Source organism: Sapajus apella, unplaced genomic scaffold (genome assembly GCF_009761245.1).
Source record: "Sapajus apella isolate SASKATOON/1434 unplaced genomic scaffold, GSC_monkey_1.0 scaffold15, whole genome shotgun sequence".
Taxonomy (NCBI): domain Eukaryota; kingdom Metazoa; phylum Chordata; class Mammalia; order Primates; family Cebidae; genus Sapajus; species Sapajus apella.
Window position 1 is genome coordinate 24591563 of NW_022436955.1, and position 14321 is coordinate 24605883.

At 48.4% G+C, this 14321-nt stretch overlaps 1 protein-coding gene across 1 annotated transcript in view; it reads right to left on the minus strand.

Moving 5' to 3' along the window:
• Positions 1–14321, minus strand: part of PKD1L2 (polycystin 1 like 2) — a 104040-nt gene that overhangs the window by 79721 nt on the left and 9998 nt on the right. The window contains exons 4-7 of the mRNA XM_032284533.1: positions 11487–11597; positions 10020–10167; positions 5382–5611; positions 1878–2282 (exon numbers count right to left, since the gene is read on the minus strand). Of these exons, the coding sequence (XP_032140424.1) occupies positions 1878–2282; positions 5382–5611; positions 10020–10167; positions 11487–11597 (894 nt within the window). The remainder of the gene's footprint in view (positions 1–1877; positions 2283–5381; positions 5612–10019; positions 10168–11486; positions 11598–14321) is intronic.

A 14321-nucleotide genomic window follows, 5' to 3' on the forward strand; every position in this document is an offset into this window, starting at 1 on the left:
CACAGGGCACTCAAGGACTCTCTGTTCCTTCCGATTAAGTGCACATGGGCACTGTGGCCACCTCCACCCCTCACCCCCCGGCTGGTGCCTGCCAGTCTGTCCTCCAATCAGCATCATGGCAAATACTTCTGAGATAGGCTAGAGATGGGACTTGGACCCCTGCCCTGCCTCATCGAGGACTCGGCTACAAGCTGGCAGGGGGAGGGTGGCCCATGGCAGGCACGGACCGCAGTCAGATCATCCAGACCATGCACCATGAATCTTGCTCAAGATACCATACCCACTGATTGCAGACCTTGAAGAAACTGAAACAAACAGCTCCCATCTTAAATCTTACTCGAGGGAGTTAACCCTATGGCCTACATGCACAGAAGACCAGAAAAATCACCAGTCTTTACCCTTTGCCTCATTGTAATACTAAAAATCGTACCAAGGGGTGGAGATTTAACATGCTAATGAGACATGCCACACATCAAGAAGCATGTGACCAGACTGCACAGGCACTGAAAATTCCCCACCCTCACAATCTTAAACATCACCCTTTTCCTACCCTACCTCCTTTAAGAACGCCAGGCACGGTGGCTCATGCCTGTAATCCCAGCACTTTGGGAGGTCAAGGTGGGTAGATCATGTGGGATCAGGAGTTCAAGTCCAGCCTGGCCAACAAAGTGAAACCCCATCTCTGCTAAAACACAAAAATTAGTCGGGCATGGTGGTGCATGCCTGTAGTCTCAGCTACTCAGGAGGTTGAGGCAGGAGAATCACTTGAACCCTGGAGGTGCAGGTTGAAGCGAGCCGAGATGACGCCACTACACTCCAGCCTGGGCGACAGAGTGAGACTCTGTCTCAAAAAATAATAATAATAAAAAAGGCAGGCCGGGTGCAATGGCTCACCCCTGTAACCCCAGCATTTTGGGAGGCCAAGGCAGGTGGATCGCCTGAGGTCGGGAGTTTGAAACCAGCGGGGCCAAAATGGTGAAACCCCATCTCTACTAAAAACAAACAAACAAAACAAACAAACAAAAAAATCGGGCGTGGTGGTGCACGTCAGTAATCCCAGCTGCTTGGGAGGCTGAGGCACAAGAATTGCTTGAACCCAGGAGGCAGAGGTTGCAGCGAGCTGAGATCGTGCCACTGTACTCTAGCCTGGGCGACAGAGCAAGACTCAATCTCAAAAACAAACAACAAAAAACGCCCTCCCAGCTCTCTTCAGAGAGTCAACCCCTGAACTTCCACTCCAGTGCTGCCTCGTTTATGTTTGAACATAAGCCTCTAATAAAAGCGTCGTCCGGGAAAGTGTGAGTATGTGAGAGCCTAAGACCCCGTGGCCGGCAAGGCTTCCTCGCTCCATCACCGTCTCTGCCATCCTTGGTTTTCACCTATCTTTGCCCCTAGGGCATCACCTGCAGTTTCCCAAGCCACACTCTTCTCTAGGGATGTTTGAAGAAATCTGAATATGCCTGCTCTCTTACAGGAGCCCTAAATGGGGGTGATTTGGCAATATCTGACATTTTTATCATCACAACTTAGGGTGCTGGTGCTCCTAGCGTCTCGCGAATAACAGCCAGGGATGCTAAAACTCCTTCAGTACCAGGCCCCAACTGTAACAAGGAATGATCCAGCCCCAAATGTCAGAAGTGGCAACACTGAGAACCTCTGCAACTGGAAACTCCATGATGGCAGATAACACCTGGTTGTTCCTTCTCTTGTGACCCAGGCAGAGGGCATGGTAACCCCACACCTGCACAGTATCACCCACATCTGTAAACCACATCTATGTCCAGGACACACTGGAAAACCAGCTGGCAGGACCCTGGGCACCAAGTCAGAAAGGGAAGAGGAGGGGCATCGGAAGGGGAACCACCAACCCCATGTACCTTCAACGGGAACAGCCAGGTGGTAAATCCCAAATGGCTCCCCAGAGCTCACTTGCTTGTGGGAGAAGGTTGCATTGAGTCCTGCCAGCTCAAATGTTGTCTCCGCTGGGGTGCCCTGAGCCACTGAGACATTGATCAATAGGTCCTGTCCAAGTTCCACATGGTCAGAAGCCCAGGAGGCCTGCAACCCGGAAAGCAGCTCCACCAAGTAGATTGTGACATTCCTGGAGAGTGCGGAGGCGGTGGTGGTGCTGGTGGCTTGGATCTCCAGGCAGTGCTTCCCAGGGCCCATTAGTTTCTGGGTTTCTCTGTCCAGGGTCAGATTGTACGGCAGTGAGCCCCTTTGGGTGGTGGACTCGGCCAGGGCTACGTCACCCGAAAGCACAGTGTAAGTGACTTCTGTTCCTAGGTGGGGTAAGAAAAATTGAAGAATGTTGGTACCAGCCATGCGGTTGGTAACACTGTGTCAGTTTAGACTCAGTCTCTGAAGCCTGACTCTGGATATAGACAGGGATACAGATACAGATAGAAAGAAGTATGTAAAGATGTGCCCCCTTCTTCAAATATTCATGGTGATTATCCCTGAGTATTAGGTGAATGAGTGATTTCGTCTTTTTGGGGGTCCTCTCCGTTCATGTGCATATTCTTATTCATACTATGCATGTGTTACCTGAGAACCTAAGTATTTATAATTAAAAAATTACCACATTTAGTTGCCAGAGACATCATGGTCGGGGGAGGAGGAGGACTAAAAGGGAGCATCTCTTAAGGGTGTGGGCCGATTTTTATGCATGAGAATGATCTTCGGGTCTTGTTTTAAGCAGGACCAAGTGAAGCCATTCCTTCAGCCTGTGCTGCTGACTGCCGGAACCCTGCAAACCAACATGAGAACTCAGCCCATTCGTGGTAAGATGGGGCTCCCTTGCAGTTTGCTGATGGTTGTTCTTACTGGATGCTAAATATTGTGGTTGACTCTTAAAATCTGACTTATATCAACAAATTAGGATTCTTTTTTTTTTGAGATGGAGTCTCGCTTTGTTGCCCAGACTAGAGTGCAGTGGCACAACCTTGGCTCACTGCAACCTCTGCTTCCCAGGTTCAAGCGATTCTTCTGCCTCAGTCCCCTGAGTAGCTGGGACTACAGGCGCCCACCACCATGCCCAGCTAATTTGTGTATTTTTAGTAGAAACAGGGTTTCACCGTATTGGCCAGACTGGTCTCGAACTCCTGGCCTCGTGATCCACCTGCCTCGGCCTCCCAAAGTGTTGGGATTACAGGCATGAGCCATCGCCCCTGGTAGGATTCTTTCCAATAAAAACCAAGCTAGTATAGTTCTTGTTTGAATAATGGTGATGATGATGATGATGATTTTGATGACTATGATGTAAGCCCCATAAGAATGGTAATGCTGACTTTCATATTTACTGCTGCTTCCCCCACACCTGGCACTCAATTACATTAGTAGGATGAGTCAGTAAATGAAGGATTATTTTGTTTCATCAGGTGCACATATGAGCTCTGTTCATCCAACAAGCACAGAAGAACACAGGGGGTTTCCTAAGCACTCTGTTAAAGTCCCGTATGGCTTCCATAGTTATTGCAATGAGAGGGCTCCAGGTGGGATGTGAGGTCAAACCGAGCCACTTGCTCATTGCTCTAGCTCTGTGCTGCCCTATTTGCAACAACGGGCCTCTATTCTGATCTTGAACTGGACCTGGGTTTCAGGAAAGACGCTGCCCTGGGTGAGGATGGATCTTAGCCAGAAGGGTCTCTATTTAGAGAAGGAATGATAATTAAAATATTTAACAACCAACACTGCATGGGTACCAACCAATTAGAATGGATGCTCTGATGAATCAGAATAGACACTGAGACCAACAAATAGATGCCATGACCAATCAGAATAGACACTGTGACCAATCAGAATGGACACCGTAACCAATCAAAATAGGCATGACAACCCATCAGAGCAGTCTCTGTGACCAATCAGAAAACATACTATGGCCAGGTGCAGTAGCTCACGCCTGTAATCCCAGCACTTTGGGAGGCCAAGACAGGCAGATCACCTGAGGTCAAGAGCTCGAGATCAGCCTTGCCAACATAGCAAAACCCATCTCTACTAAAAATACAAAAAAAATTAACCAGGCATGGTGGCACACGCCTGTAGTCCCAGCTACTTGGGAGGCTGAGTCACGAGAATAATTTGAACCCTGGTGATGGAGGCTGCAGTGAACTGAGATCGCACCACTGCACTACAGCCTAGGCAACAGAGCAAGACTGTGTCTCAAAAAAAAAAAAAAAAAAAAGAATAGACACTGTAACCAATCAGAATGGACATGACAACCAATCAGAGCAGTATCTGTGACCAATCAGAAAACACACTGTGACCAATCAGAGTGGACCCCAGCCAGAACAGCTGGCATGTATACCAGTGAGTGCAGCTGAATACTGGCCCTGGTGAGGGGCAATGTGATTGTGCCAAGCTAGTCAATGCTGGCTGCAGTGAGGGGGCTCAGGCCCAGTTGGTAGCAGTCTCAGTGCCACCTCATCCTATTCAAATTCCCAACAGGAAGTGACTTGGGAGTTCAGTTCTACAGGGATGCAAAGAAGGGCCTTTGGAAGGCTGGGAGCACTCACTAGCTTTCCAGCCTTCTGACTCTGGGCAAATGTTTTAACCTTTCTGTGTCTTCATTTCCTTATCTGTGAAATGAAGATAATACTAGTATGTGCTGAGTAGGAGAGTTTACGCAAAGCACTTAGAACTGTGCCTGGTACACACTTGGTGCTAAAAAAATGAATAAATGATAGTTTAAAAATGAATTCATCTGGGCGCACTGGCTCATGCCTATAATCCCAGCACTTTGGGAGGCTGAGGCGGTGGATCATCTGAGGTCAAGAGTTTGAGACCAGCCTGACCAACATGGTGAAACCCCATCTCTACTAAATGCAAAAAATTAACCAGGCATGGTGGCTTATGCCTGTAATCCAAGCTACTTGGGAGGCTGAGGCAGGAGAATCACTTGAACCCAGGAGGTGAAGGTTGCAGTGAGCCGAGATTGTACCATTACACTGCACTTGGGCAAAAACAAAAACAAAAACAAACTCAGAAGGTGATCCTTGTTACTATTTAATGTTTTTTTTTTGAAACAGGGTCTTACTCTGTTGTCCTGGCTGGAATGCAGTGGCACAATCTCAGCTCACTGCAGCCTCAACCTCTCAAGTTCAAGCCATCCTCCCACCTCAGCTACCCACGTAGCTGGGACTATAGGCATGTGCAAGTGTATCTGACTCATTTTTGTACTTTCTGTAGAAATGGGGTCTCACCATGTTGCCTCAAGGCTGGTCTCAAGTGATGCACCTGCCTCAGCCTCCCAAATTGACAGAATTACAGGTATGAGCCACAGTGTCCAGCCCACTATTTATTAAGGCCTGGCAGTTGGATAGGTTTGGAGGAAATCAGGGATTTTATAGCTTGCCTTGATATGCTCAATTCGGTAGACTCACCTCCATCAAGCTCCACCTGAATCCACAGAGGATCCCCAAAGACAGCCTGGCAAAGGGGGCTGGCTCCTGACTTGGACAGGCCAGGGCACGCAGTCACATTGAGCCTCTCCATCTTGTCCCGTATGATCACTTGCTTCTGAGCTGTCACATGCCACTCGCTGGTTGTACACTCGGCAAACACAGTGAATTCCCCAGGAGATGTGAACTGGTGAGTCACATTGCTGGACACACTGCCGGTCACAGTCAGGGACATTACCAGTGTTGGGAAAACACAAAGACACGCATTTACACACACACTGACAAGGTTTGGATCTGTGCTCCTGCCCAAATCTCATGTTGAATTGTAATCAACATGTTATATGTAAATGGTGCCGCAAAAGTGGCAGCACTCAAATATAAATTTGCTCAGCAAGGCAATTTACTTCTATAGAAGGGTGCAGTTCACAAATGGAACAATGGTGAGCACACACCTGGACAAGGGAGGGAAAGGGGTTCTTATTCCTGATGCAGGTAGCCCGTACTGCTGTGTTGTTCCCTTATTGGCTAGGGTTGGACAACACAGTCCAGTCTAATTCTGATTGGCTCTTTTAAGGGGAACAGGGGTATGAGCCGGAGTGGTGGGGTGGGTAGTTTGGCAGGAAGGACGGTTAGGGGACAGGTCAGAGCAGGTAGTCAGGGATGACCTAGGTCAAAGCAGGTGACCGGGGCAGGTGACTGGGGCAGATGACCAGGATGAGTCAGGACGGAGCAGGGGACTGGGAGAACAGATGTGAACTACTGATTAGAACTGGTGGAAAAGGTTGTTTACTGAAATTGTGAGGAAGTTAAACTTAAAATGGAAGACAAAGAACTGAGCATATTGACAGACTGATTCTTTGAAGAGAAACTTGGAGTTCACTGTATCTAACATCCCCAGTGTTGCTGGTGGGACCTGGTGGAAGGTGATTGGCTCATGGGAGCGGTTTCTCGTGAATGGCTTGGCAGCATCCCCTTGGTACTGTTCTCTTTGACAGTGAGTGGGTTCTCACAAGATCTGGTTGTTTAAAAATCCTTGGCTGGCTGGGCGTGGTGGCTCACGCCTGTAATCCCAGCACTTTTGGGAGGCTGAGGTGGGCAGATCACTTGATGTCAGGAGTTTGAGACCAGCCTGGCCAACATGGTGAAACACTGTCTCTACTAAAAATACAAAAATTAGCCAGGCATGGTGGTGCACACCTGTAACCCAGGTACTAAGGAGGCTCAGGCAGGAGGATTGCTTGAACCCAGAAGGCAGAGGTTGCAGTGAGCTGAGATCGCACCACTGCACTCCAGCCTGGGTGACAGAGTAAGACCTTGTCACACACACAAAAAATTATCAAGTGAGTACTAGTAACATTAGCAATAATGTTAACAGCTTAGAGCATGTAGTTCCTGGCCTAAAAACCCTGCTGTTATCCTCTGTAGTGGGTGCTGTAGGGCGTCCCCCAGATTCCACCCTTGAAGCCTAAGGCATGCATTCCCCCAGTACACCTATGAGCTGTGGCTGCAGGCTCACAGCTGAATCCATGTCCAGGAGTCCCTTTCAGCCAAAGGGAGCTGACTTGCTTAAGCCAACCTCCCCTCCCGCAGGCATCCTGCACCACTGAGTGCTCAATGCCAGGGTAAAATGGTCTGGCTCTCTGGCCTCAATTGGAAACAATTCTGAAGGCCATCCCCTCTCAGAGGTTTCTGCAGGATGGGCAAAGCCTCAGTGGCCCCTGCCTTCCAGTTCAACTCTCCTCTTGCCTCATCTTAGTACTCCCTCCCCGTGCTCCACATCAGAGTCTATTTCCTGGTCCCTGTGAGACAAAGCAGCAAACTCAAGGAGACAGGTGTGCCCATTTCTGTTTGCCAGCATATCTCAGGAAGCCCCAACTTTGCAGTGACAGACAGCCCTCCAGAAGAACACTTTGAAGACAAAACAGAATAGAGCACTCGGCTTCCACGTCTCTAGGCTGAGTCACTGTATTCCTAAAAAGATACATGACTCTGTTCCTTTTCTTACATATAAGATGATGTCTGAGATGGATAGTGATTATGCTTCTGCAATATGTAACAAGATTTTTTTTTTTTTGAGACAGAGTTTCTCTCTGTTTTCCAGGCTCGAGAGCAGTGGCACGATCTTGACTCACTGCAACCTCCGCCTCTCAGATTCAAGCGATTCTCCTCCATCAGCCTCCCATGTACTACCACGTCCAGCTAATTTTTGTGTGTTTTTGTTTATTTGTTTGTTTTAGTAGAGATGGAGTTTCACCATGTTGGCCGGGCTGGTCTTGAACTCCTGACCCCAAGTGATCCATCCACCTTGGCCTCCCAAAGTGCTGGGATTACAGGCATGAGCTACCGAAGCCAGCCAACAAGATAAATTTTAGTTGTCTTGAGCCAGATGTACTCTTGCACTCAAACTTTGATGTGATTTTATGTGGACTGAACCTCCACAACCCATATATAAGCTATGGGCTGAAACGCTGTTTGGAGCAGTCTGGCAGAAGCTCTTTGAAAGATTCCTACCAAAAAAAATAAAAAAGAAAGAAAGAAAATCTCCTCCTGGGCGGTGGTCGTCAGTCCACAGTTTGCAGTAAGACTTCTAAATAAAACTAACCATAATTATGTAAAAAGCTTGATTTTGCTTTAGTTGACAGACCCCACCTATGTTAGACTGGCTGGCATCAAAGGCTCTTCAGGAACAGCCTCCTGCTGAATGTCCCAGCATCTGTCATTTTTCCACAGAAGCCTGAACTCCAGGCATGGGGAGGTGCTTGCAGTCATTTGAATATGTCCCACCCTTTCGGGTCCATGCTGCTCTCTTTTCTCCAGATCCATGGCTTCTACCTTATAATTCAGGTTCCCCCAGACAGGGCTTTAGCTCTAGGTCACGCTAAGGCTTGTATTGTTTTGTGGATTATTGGTTTCCAGACAAATCTCTGCGCTCCCAACATCAGTGTTGGCAGAAGCTGCTCTGATTAATAACGGAAGAACAATGTCAATTCCTAGATCTGTCAGTAGGTGGCACTTAGCTAACTAACGCTGGATTCTCACAGATTTCACCACATGCAAATTGTTCTGTAAGGCTAATAATACAATATCAGAAATGTAGAAAATTTTCCATGACAGAGAAACAAAAAGGCCCTCCATGCAAATGAACATGAGGCAAGGTGAAAAGGAGCTTCTAAAAGAGACGTCTTCTGACTTCTATACAATGTAATTCCCCCCATTAGCTCATGTTATTTAACTACAATGGACGTGAAGGGTTTGATTTAAAAATCTCACCTCTTAGACTAATGAGGAGTTAACAAAAAGTAGGAGGTTGTACCAATACTTAAAAGAAAAACACAGTGATATTTACACAAACTATGTGGCTTCCGTATACTCAAAAATCAAAATTCGTGCGATTTTTCATGTTGTAAATTGAGTACTGTGGCTGCTGGTATTGATAAGAAGTCATCAGAAAGGCATTTCCCACTGTTTATAGAAATGATTTTTAAAGGTAGGTGGCGACTAGGCACAGTGACTCACACCTGTAAGCCCAGCACTTTGAGAAGCCAAGGTGGGCGGATCACCCGAGGTCAGAAGTTCAAGACCAGCCTGGCCAACACGGCGAAACCCCATCTCTACTAAAAATACAAAAATTAGCTGGACATGGTGGAGCACATCTATAGTCCCAGATACTCAGGATGCCGAGGCAGGAGAATCACTCGAACCTGGGAGGTGGAGGTTGCAGTGAGCTGAGATCTCACCACTGCACTCCAGCCTGGGCGACAGAGTGAGACCCTGTATCGAAAAAAAGAAAAGAAAGAGAACAAAAAAATCTATGAGGTAGTGTGTTTGCAAAAGTAGCAGCAGGCCAGGCTTAGTGGCTCACGCCTGTAATCTCAACACTTTGAGAGGCTGAGGTGGGTGGATCATGAGGTCAGGAGTTCAAGACAAGCCTGGCCAAGATGCTGAAACCCCATCTCTACTAAAAATACAAAAAATTAGCCAGGCATGGTGGCATGTACCTATAATCCCAGCTACTCAGGAGGCTGAGGCAGGGAATTGCTTGAACCCAGGAGGCGGAGGTTGCTGTGAGCCAGGATCATACCACTGCACTCCAGCCTGGGTGACAGAGCGAGATTCCATCTCAAAAAAACATAGCAGCAACAGTTCCTCCCATTCCTGAATGGGAGCGCCTTGCAGTGTGGCTCCGTGCTCCATCTGTCAGTAGGTGGGAGCTACTTCTCCACCTCTTGAATCTGGTCTTAGCCATGGAAATTGCTTTGGCCAATGGTGTCTTAGAAATGTAACACGAGCAGAGATTTGAAAAATGTTTGCTCATCAGGCTCTGCTGTCATCTGTAGCTAGGGACATTTTGCCACTGTGTGAATGAGCGTAGGCTAACCTGTTGGGTGATGAACAGCACATGCCTCTAGCTGACATCCAGCTGACTACTAGACGTGAGTGAGGAAGGTCTTCCTAGACAGCCCACCCCAGCCAACTGCACACAGACACGAAAAGCCACCGGGTCTCCAAAGAACCATAAGAAATGGTAACTTGTTTTAAGCCACCAACTTTTGGGTTGGTTTGTTAGGTGGCAAAAAACTGATGATAAGACCTGACTCAAGGCTCAGAGATTCCTCTTACCTGGGGGGGTAGTAGGGATCAAAAGTGTGGCCGTCTCCTGTACTAATTATACAGGACAGGTTTCCTATGTAGGGCGAGAGGAGCCATGTCAGAGAGATGGTGACATTGTCAAAGATGAAACTCTCACTGGACACCATCAGCTGCAGGCCTGTGGACCAAAACACAAAATACTGCATGTCCTTGTGAAACAAAATTGCACATTTCTGTTTATAACCTACTCTCTTCTGGCTACCTGTCCAGTATTTTTATGTGGATCTTTCTTTTTGTTTTTTTTTTTTTAGACAGGGTCTTGTTCTTTCACCCAGGCTGGATGACAGTGGCACAATCGTGGCTCACCGTAGTCTTCATCTCCCCAGGCTCAGGTGATCCTCCCACCTCAGTAGAGACTAAGTAGCTGGGATTACAGGTGTGTACTACCACACACAGCAAATTTTTATTTTTATTTTTATTTTTTGAGACAGAATTTCACTCTGTCACCTAGGCTGGAGGGCAGTGGTGTGATCTTTGCTCACTGCAACCTCTGCCTCCCGGGTTCAAGTGATTCTCCCACCTCAGCCACCCAAGTGCCTGGGACTACAGGTGCACGCCACTACGCCTGGCTAATTTTTGTATTTTTTTGGTAGAGACAGGGTTTCGCCATGTTGGCTGGCTAGTCTAAAACTTTTGACCTCAAGTGATCCACCCTTCCTCATCCTACCAAAGTGCTGGGATTACAGGCATGAGCCATGCACCCAGCCTAATTTTTATACTTTTTGTAGAGACTGGGTTTCTCCATGTTTCCAAGGCTGGTCTCAAATTCCTGGGTTCAAGCTGTCCTCCTGCCTTGGCATCCCAAAGTGCTGGGATTACAGATGTGAGAAACCGCACCTAGCCGAAGGGAAAAATTTTGAATAAGGAAGTCTCTTAGCACACAGAGATCAGCCCATGTGGGTGGCTCCTGCCTCTGTTTTCAGGGGAAGATGGACATGCCATGAAATAAGAGGGAAATTTCTATTTGTTTTTTGTTTTTTGAGATGGAGTTTGGCCGGGTGCGGTTGCTCACGCCTGTAATCCAAGCACTTTGGAGGCCAAGGCGGGCGGATCACCTGAGGTCGGAGTTCAAGACCAGCCTGACTAACATGGTGAAACCCTGTCTTTGAAAAAAAGAGATGGAGTTTTGCTCTGGTTGCCCAGGCTGGAGTACAATGGCACGATCTTGGCTCACGGCAACCTCTGCCTCCCGGGTTCAAGCGATTCTTCTGCCTCAGCCTCCATGTAGCCAAGATTACAGGCATGTGCCACTACACCAGCCTAATTTTATATTTTTAGTAGAGACAGGGTTTCTCTATGTTGGTCAGGCTGGTCTCCAACTCCCGACCTCAGGTGATCCGTCCACCTCAGCCTCCCAACATGCTGGGATTACAGATGTGAGCCACTGTGCCTGGCCTAAGAGGGGAATTTCTATGCTCAAGCAAGTTGGGGACTCACCTTCCCGACACTGGTACTGCACCCACAGGTAGCTTCCCTGAGTCGGACACAGGTCTCCAAAGTAGGTCTCATCTGCTGCCACCTGGCATGCCTGCAGCCCTTGGCACTGGCCTGGGAAACACCCACATCCCAGGGGAAGCAGGAATGGTATGCGAGACAAAAGAGGGTACATTCAACAGAGCTGCACAGAGATGAATGACCTCTCATCCACCCATTCATTTACCCAACATCTGCCCAACAAATGCCTTTTGATATTTCCTGAAGACCAGGCACTGGGCTAGGTACTCAGGGGATGGAGAAGGAGGATTTCTGCCCTCAAGTAGTTCAGGGTCTAGCATCCTGTTCTCAGACTTCAGCTTGCACCAAATCCCCCTGTGGGGCTTACGAAGCTACCGCATTTCTGACCCCACCCCCAGTGATTCTGATTCAGTAGGTACAGAGTGAAGCTGGAGAATTTGCATTTCTAACCAGCTCCTACGGGATGCTGATCCTGATACTGCTGGCCCAGGGACCCCACTTTGAGAACCACCAGTTCAGCAGCAACTAGTCAGATGGCCCAAAATAGAAATCTATACCCGGAGAACCAGCAGAGGAGGCAAGATTAAAATCCTGTATCTATCAGGATGCCTCGTGCCCTCAGAAGGGAGGAATAGGGACAGCCCATTCCAGAAACTTCAGGGTCATCCAGCACCTCTCCCCCTGTCCAAGGAATGCCTGCAAAGAAGCCTGGGAGAAAGAAACAGGCCCAGAACACCCAGCTGTGTTTCCCTGGTTACCTGATAGATCCCACCTCTTCTGGGCAGGTGACCCTGGGCCCACAGAGCCACTCTCACCCCGCCCTGCTCTGCATCACAGGGAACTACATTTTCCAAACTCCCTTGGCCACTGGCTTCCAGGTAGGCTTGGCCCGTGGCCAGCACTGGTGGAGGACTGGATGGTGGCATATTCATTTTCAGCCACTGTTGTAACAAATTACCACTAGCTTAATGACTTACAACAACATAGATTTGGCCAGGCGCGGTGGCTCATGCCTGTAATCCCAGCACTTTGGGAGGCCAAGGCGGGTGGATCACGAAGTCAAGAGATCGAGACCATCCTGACCAACATGGTGAAACGCTGTCTCTACTAAAAATACAAAAATTAGCTGGACATGGTGGCACATGCCTGTAATCCCAGCTACTTGGGAGGCTGAGGCAGGAGAGTAGCTTGAGCCTGGGAGGCAGAGGTTGTAGTGAGCAGAGATTGTGCCATTGCACTCCAGCCTAGGCTACAGAATGAGACTCCATCTCAAAACAAAACAAAAACATAGATTTTTTTGCCAGGTATGGTGGCTTATGCCTATAATCCCAGCACTTTGGGAGACTGAGGCAGGTGGATCACTTGAGATCAAGAGTTTGAGACCAGCCTGGCCAACACAGTGAAACTCCTTGTCTACTGAAAAAACAAAAATTAGCCAGGTGTGGTGGCAGGCGCCTGTAGTCCCAGCCACTCAGGAGGCTGAGGCAGGAGAATTGCTTGAACCTGGGAGGTGGAGGTTGCAGTGAGCCGAGATCACAGCATTGCACTCCAGCCTGGGCAACAGAGTGAGACTCCATTTCAAAAATAAAATACATGAAAAATTAATAAAAACAGCACAGATTTTTTAAATCTCACAATTCTGTATGGAGGTCAGAAGTGCGAGTAGGCTCAGCTGGCCTCTGCCCAGAGGTGTCACAGGGCTGACACTAAGGTGTCAGCAGGGCTGTGTTTCTTTTCTCTTTGCTTCTCTTTTCTTTTTGAGACAAAGTTTCACTCTTGTTACCCTGGCTGGAGTGCAGTGGTGCAATCTTGGCTCACCACAACCTCCGCCTTCTGGGTTCAAGCAATTCTCCTGCCTCAGACTCCCAAGTAGGTGGGATTAGAGGCGTGTGCCACCACGTCCAGGTAATTTTGTATTTTTAGTAGAGACAGGGTTTTACCATGTTAGCCAGGCTGACCTCAGGTGATCCTCCTGCTTTGGCCTCCCAAAATGCTGGGATTACAGGTGTGAGGCACTGTGCCCGGCCAGCTGTGTTTCTTTCTGGAGGCTCCAGGGAAGGATCTACTTCCAACCTCAGTCTTTCGGCAGAATTCCACCCTCAGCTCCTAGAGCCCCTTCTTCAGTCCTTCCATGTGACCCGTGCATCTCACAGCCAGCAGCAGTGCATCAAACCTGTCTCCCACTTGGAATCTCTCTGGCTTCTCCTTTTCCCACATCTGTCTTCTGCTTCTAACAAGAGAAAGTTCTCTGCTTTTAAGGGCTCACGTGTTTAGACTGTGCCCAATGGCATATTCCAGCATAATCTTTCTATCCTAAAACCAACTGATTAGCAACCTTAATTACTTCTGCAAAGTACTTTTTGGCATGGACCATAGCCACAGGCATGGTGTCTCGCCATAGCCACAGCTCCATGGATTCAGATGAGAACTCCTGAGGGCCGTAATTCTCCCTATGCCAGACCACAAGAGGACAGAAGCCAGGGTACGTCTCATCTTGCCTCTCACAGCAGCTCCCTGGTAGCTCCAGCTCCCTCTGGACAGGCCCTCCATACCTGGTCCTATCTCCCACCTGGCAAGCTCTGCCATGGCTATAGTACCTGCTGGATGAACCTAACTTCTGGTTTCGGTAAAAACATCCCTTCTGGTTATTCTTCCGGCCTTTAGGGGTGGGTAGCAACTTTCCCTGGCTGCTAATCATGGGGCTGCAGCGGCATCCCCTCCCTTGGCTTCTCAGCACTTTCATGACTTGGGAAACCAATTCCCTACATTAAATTCCTTCTATTGAAAGACCTGGTTGGATACACTCCTCAGTCTGAG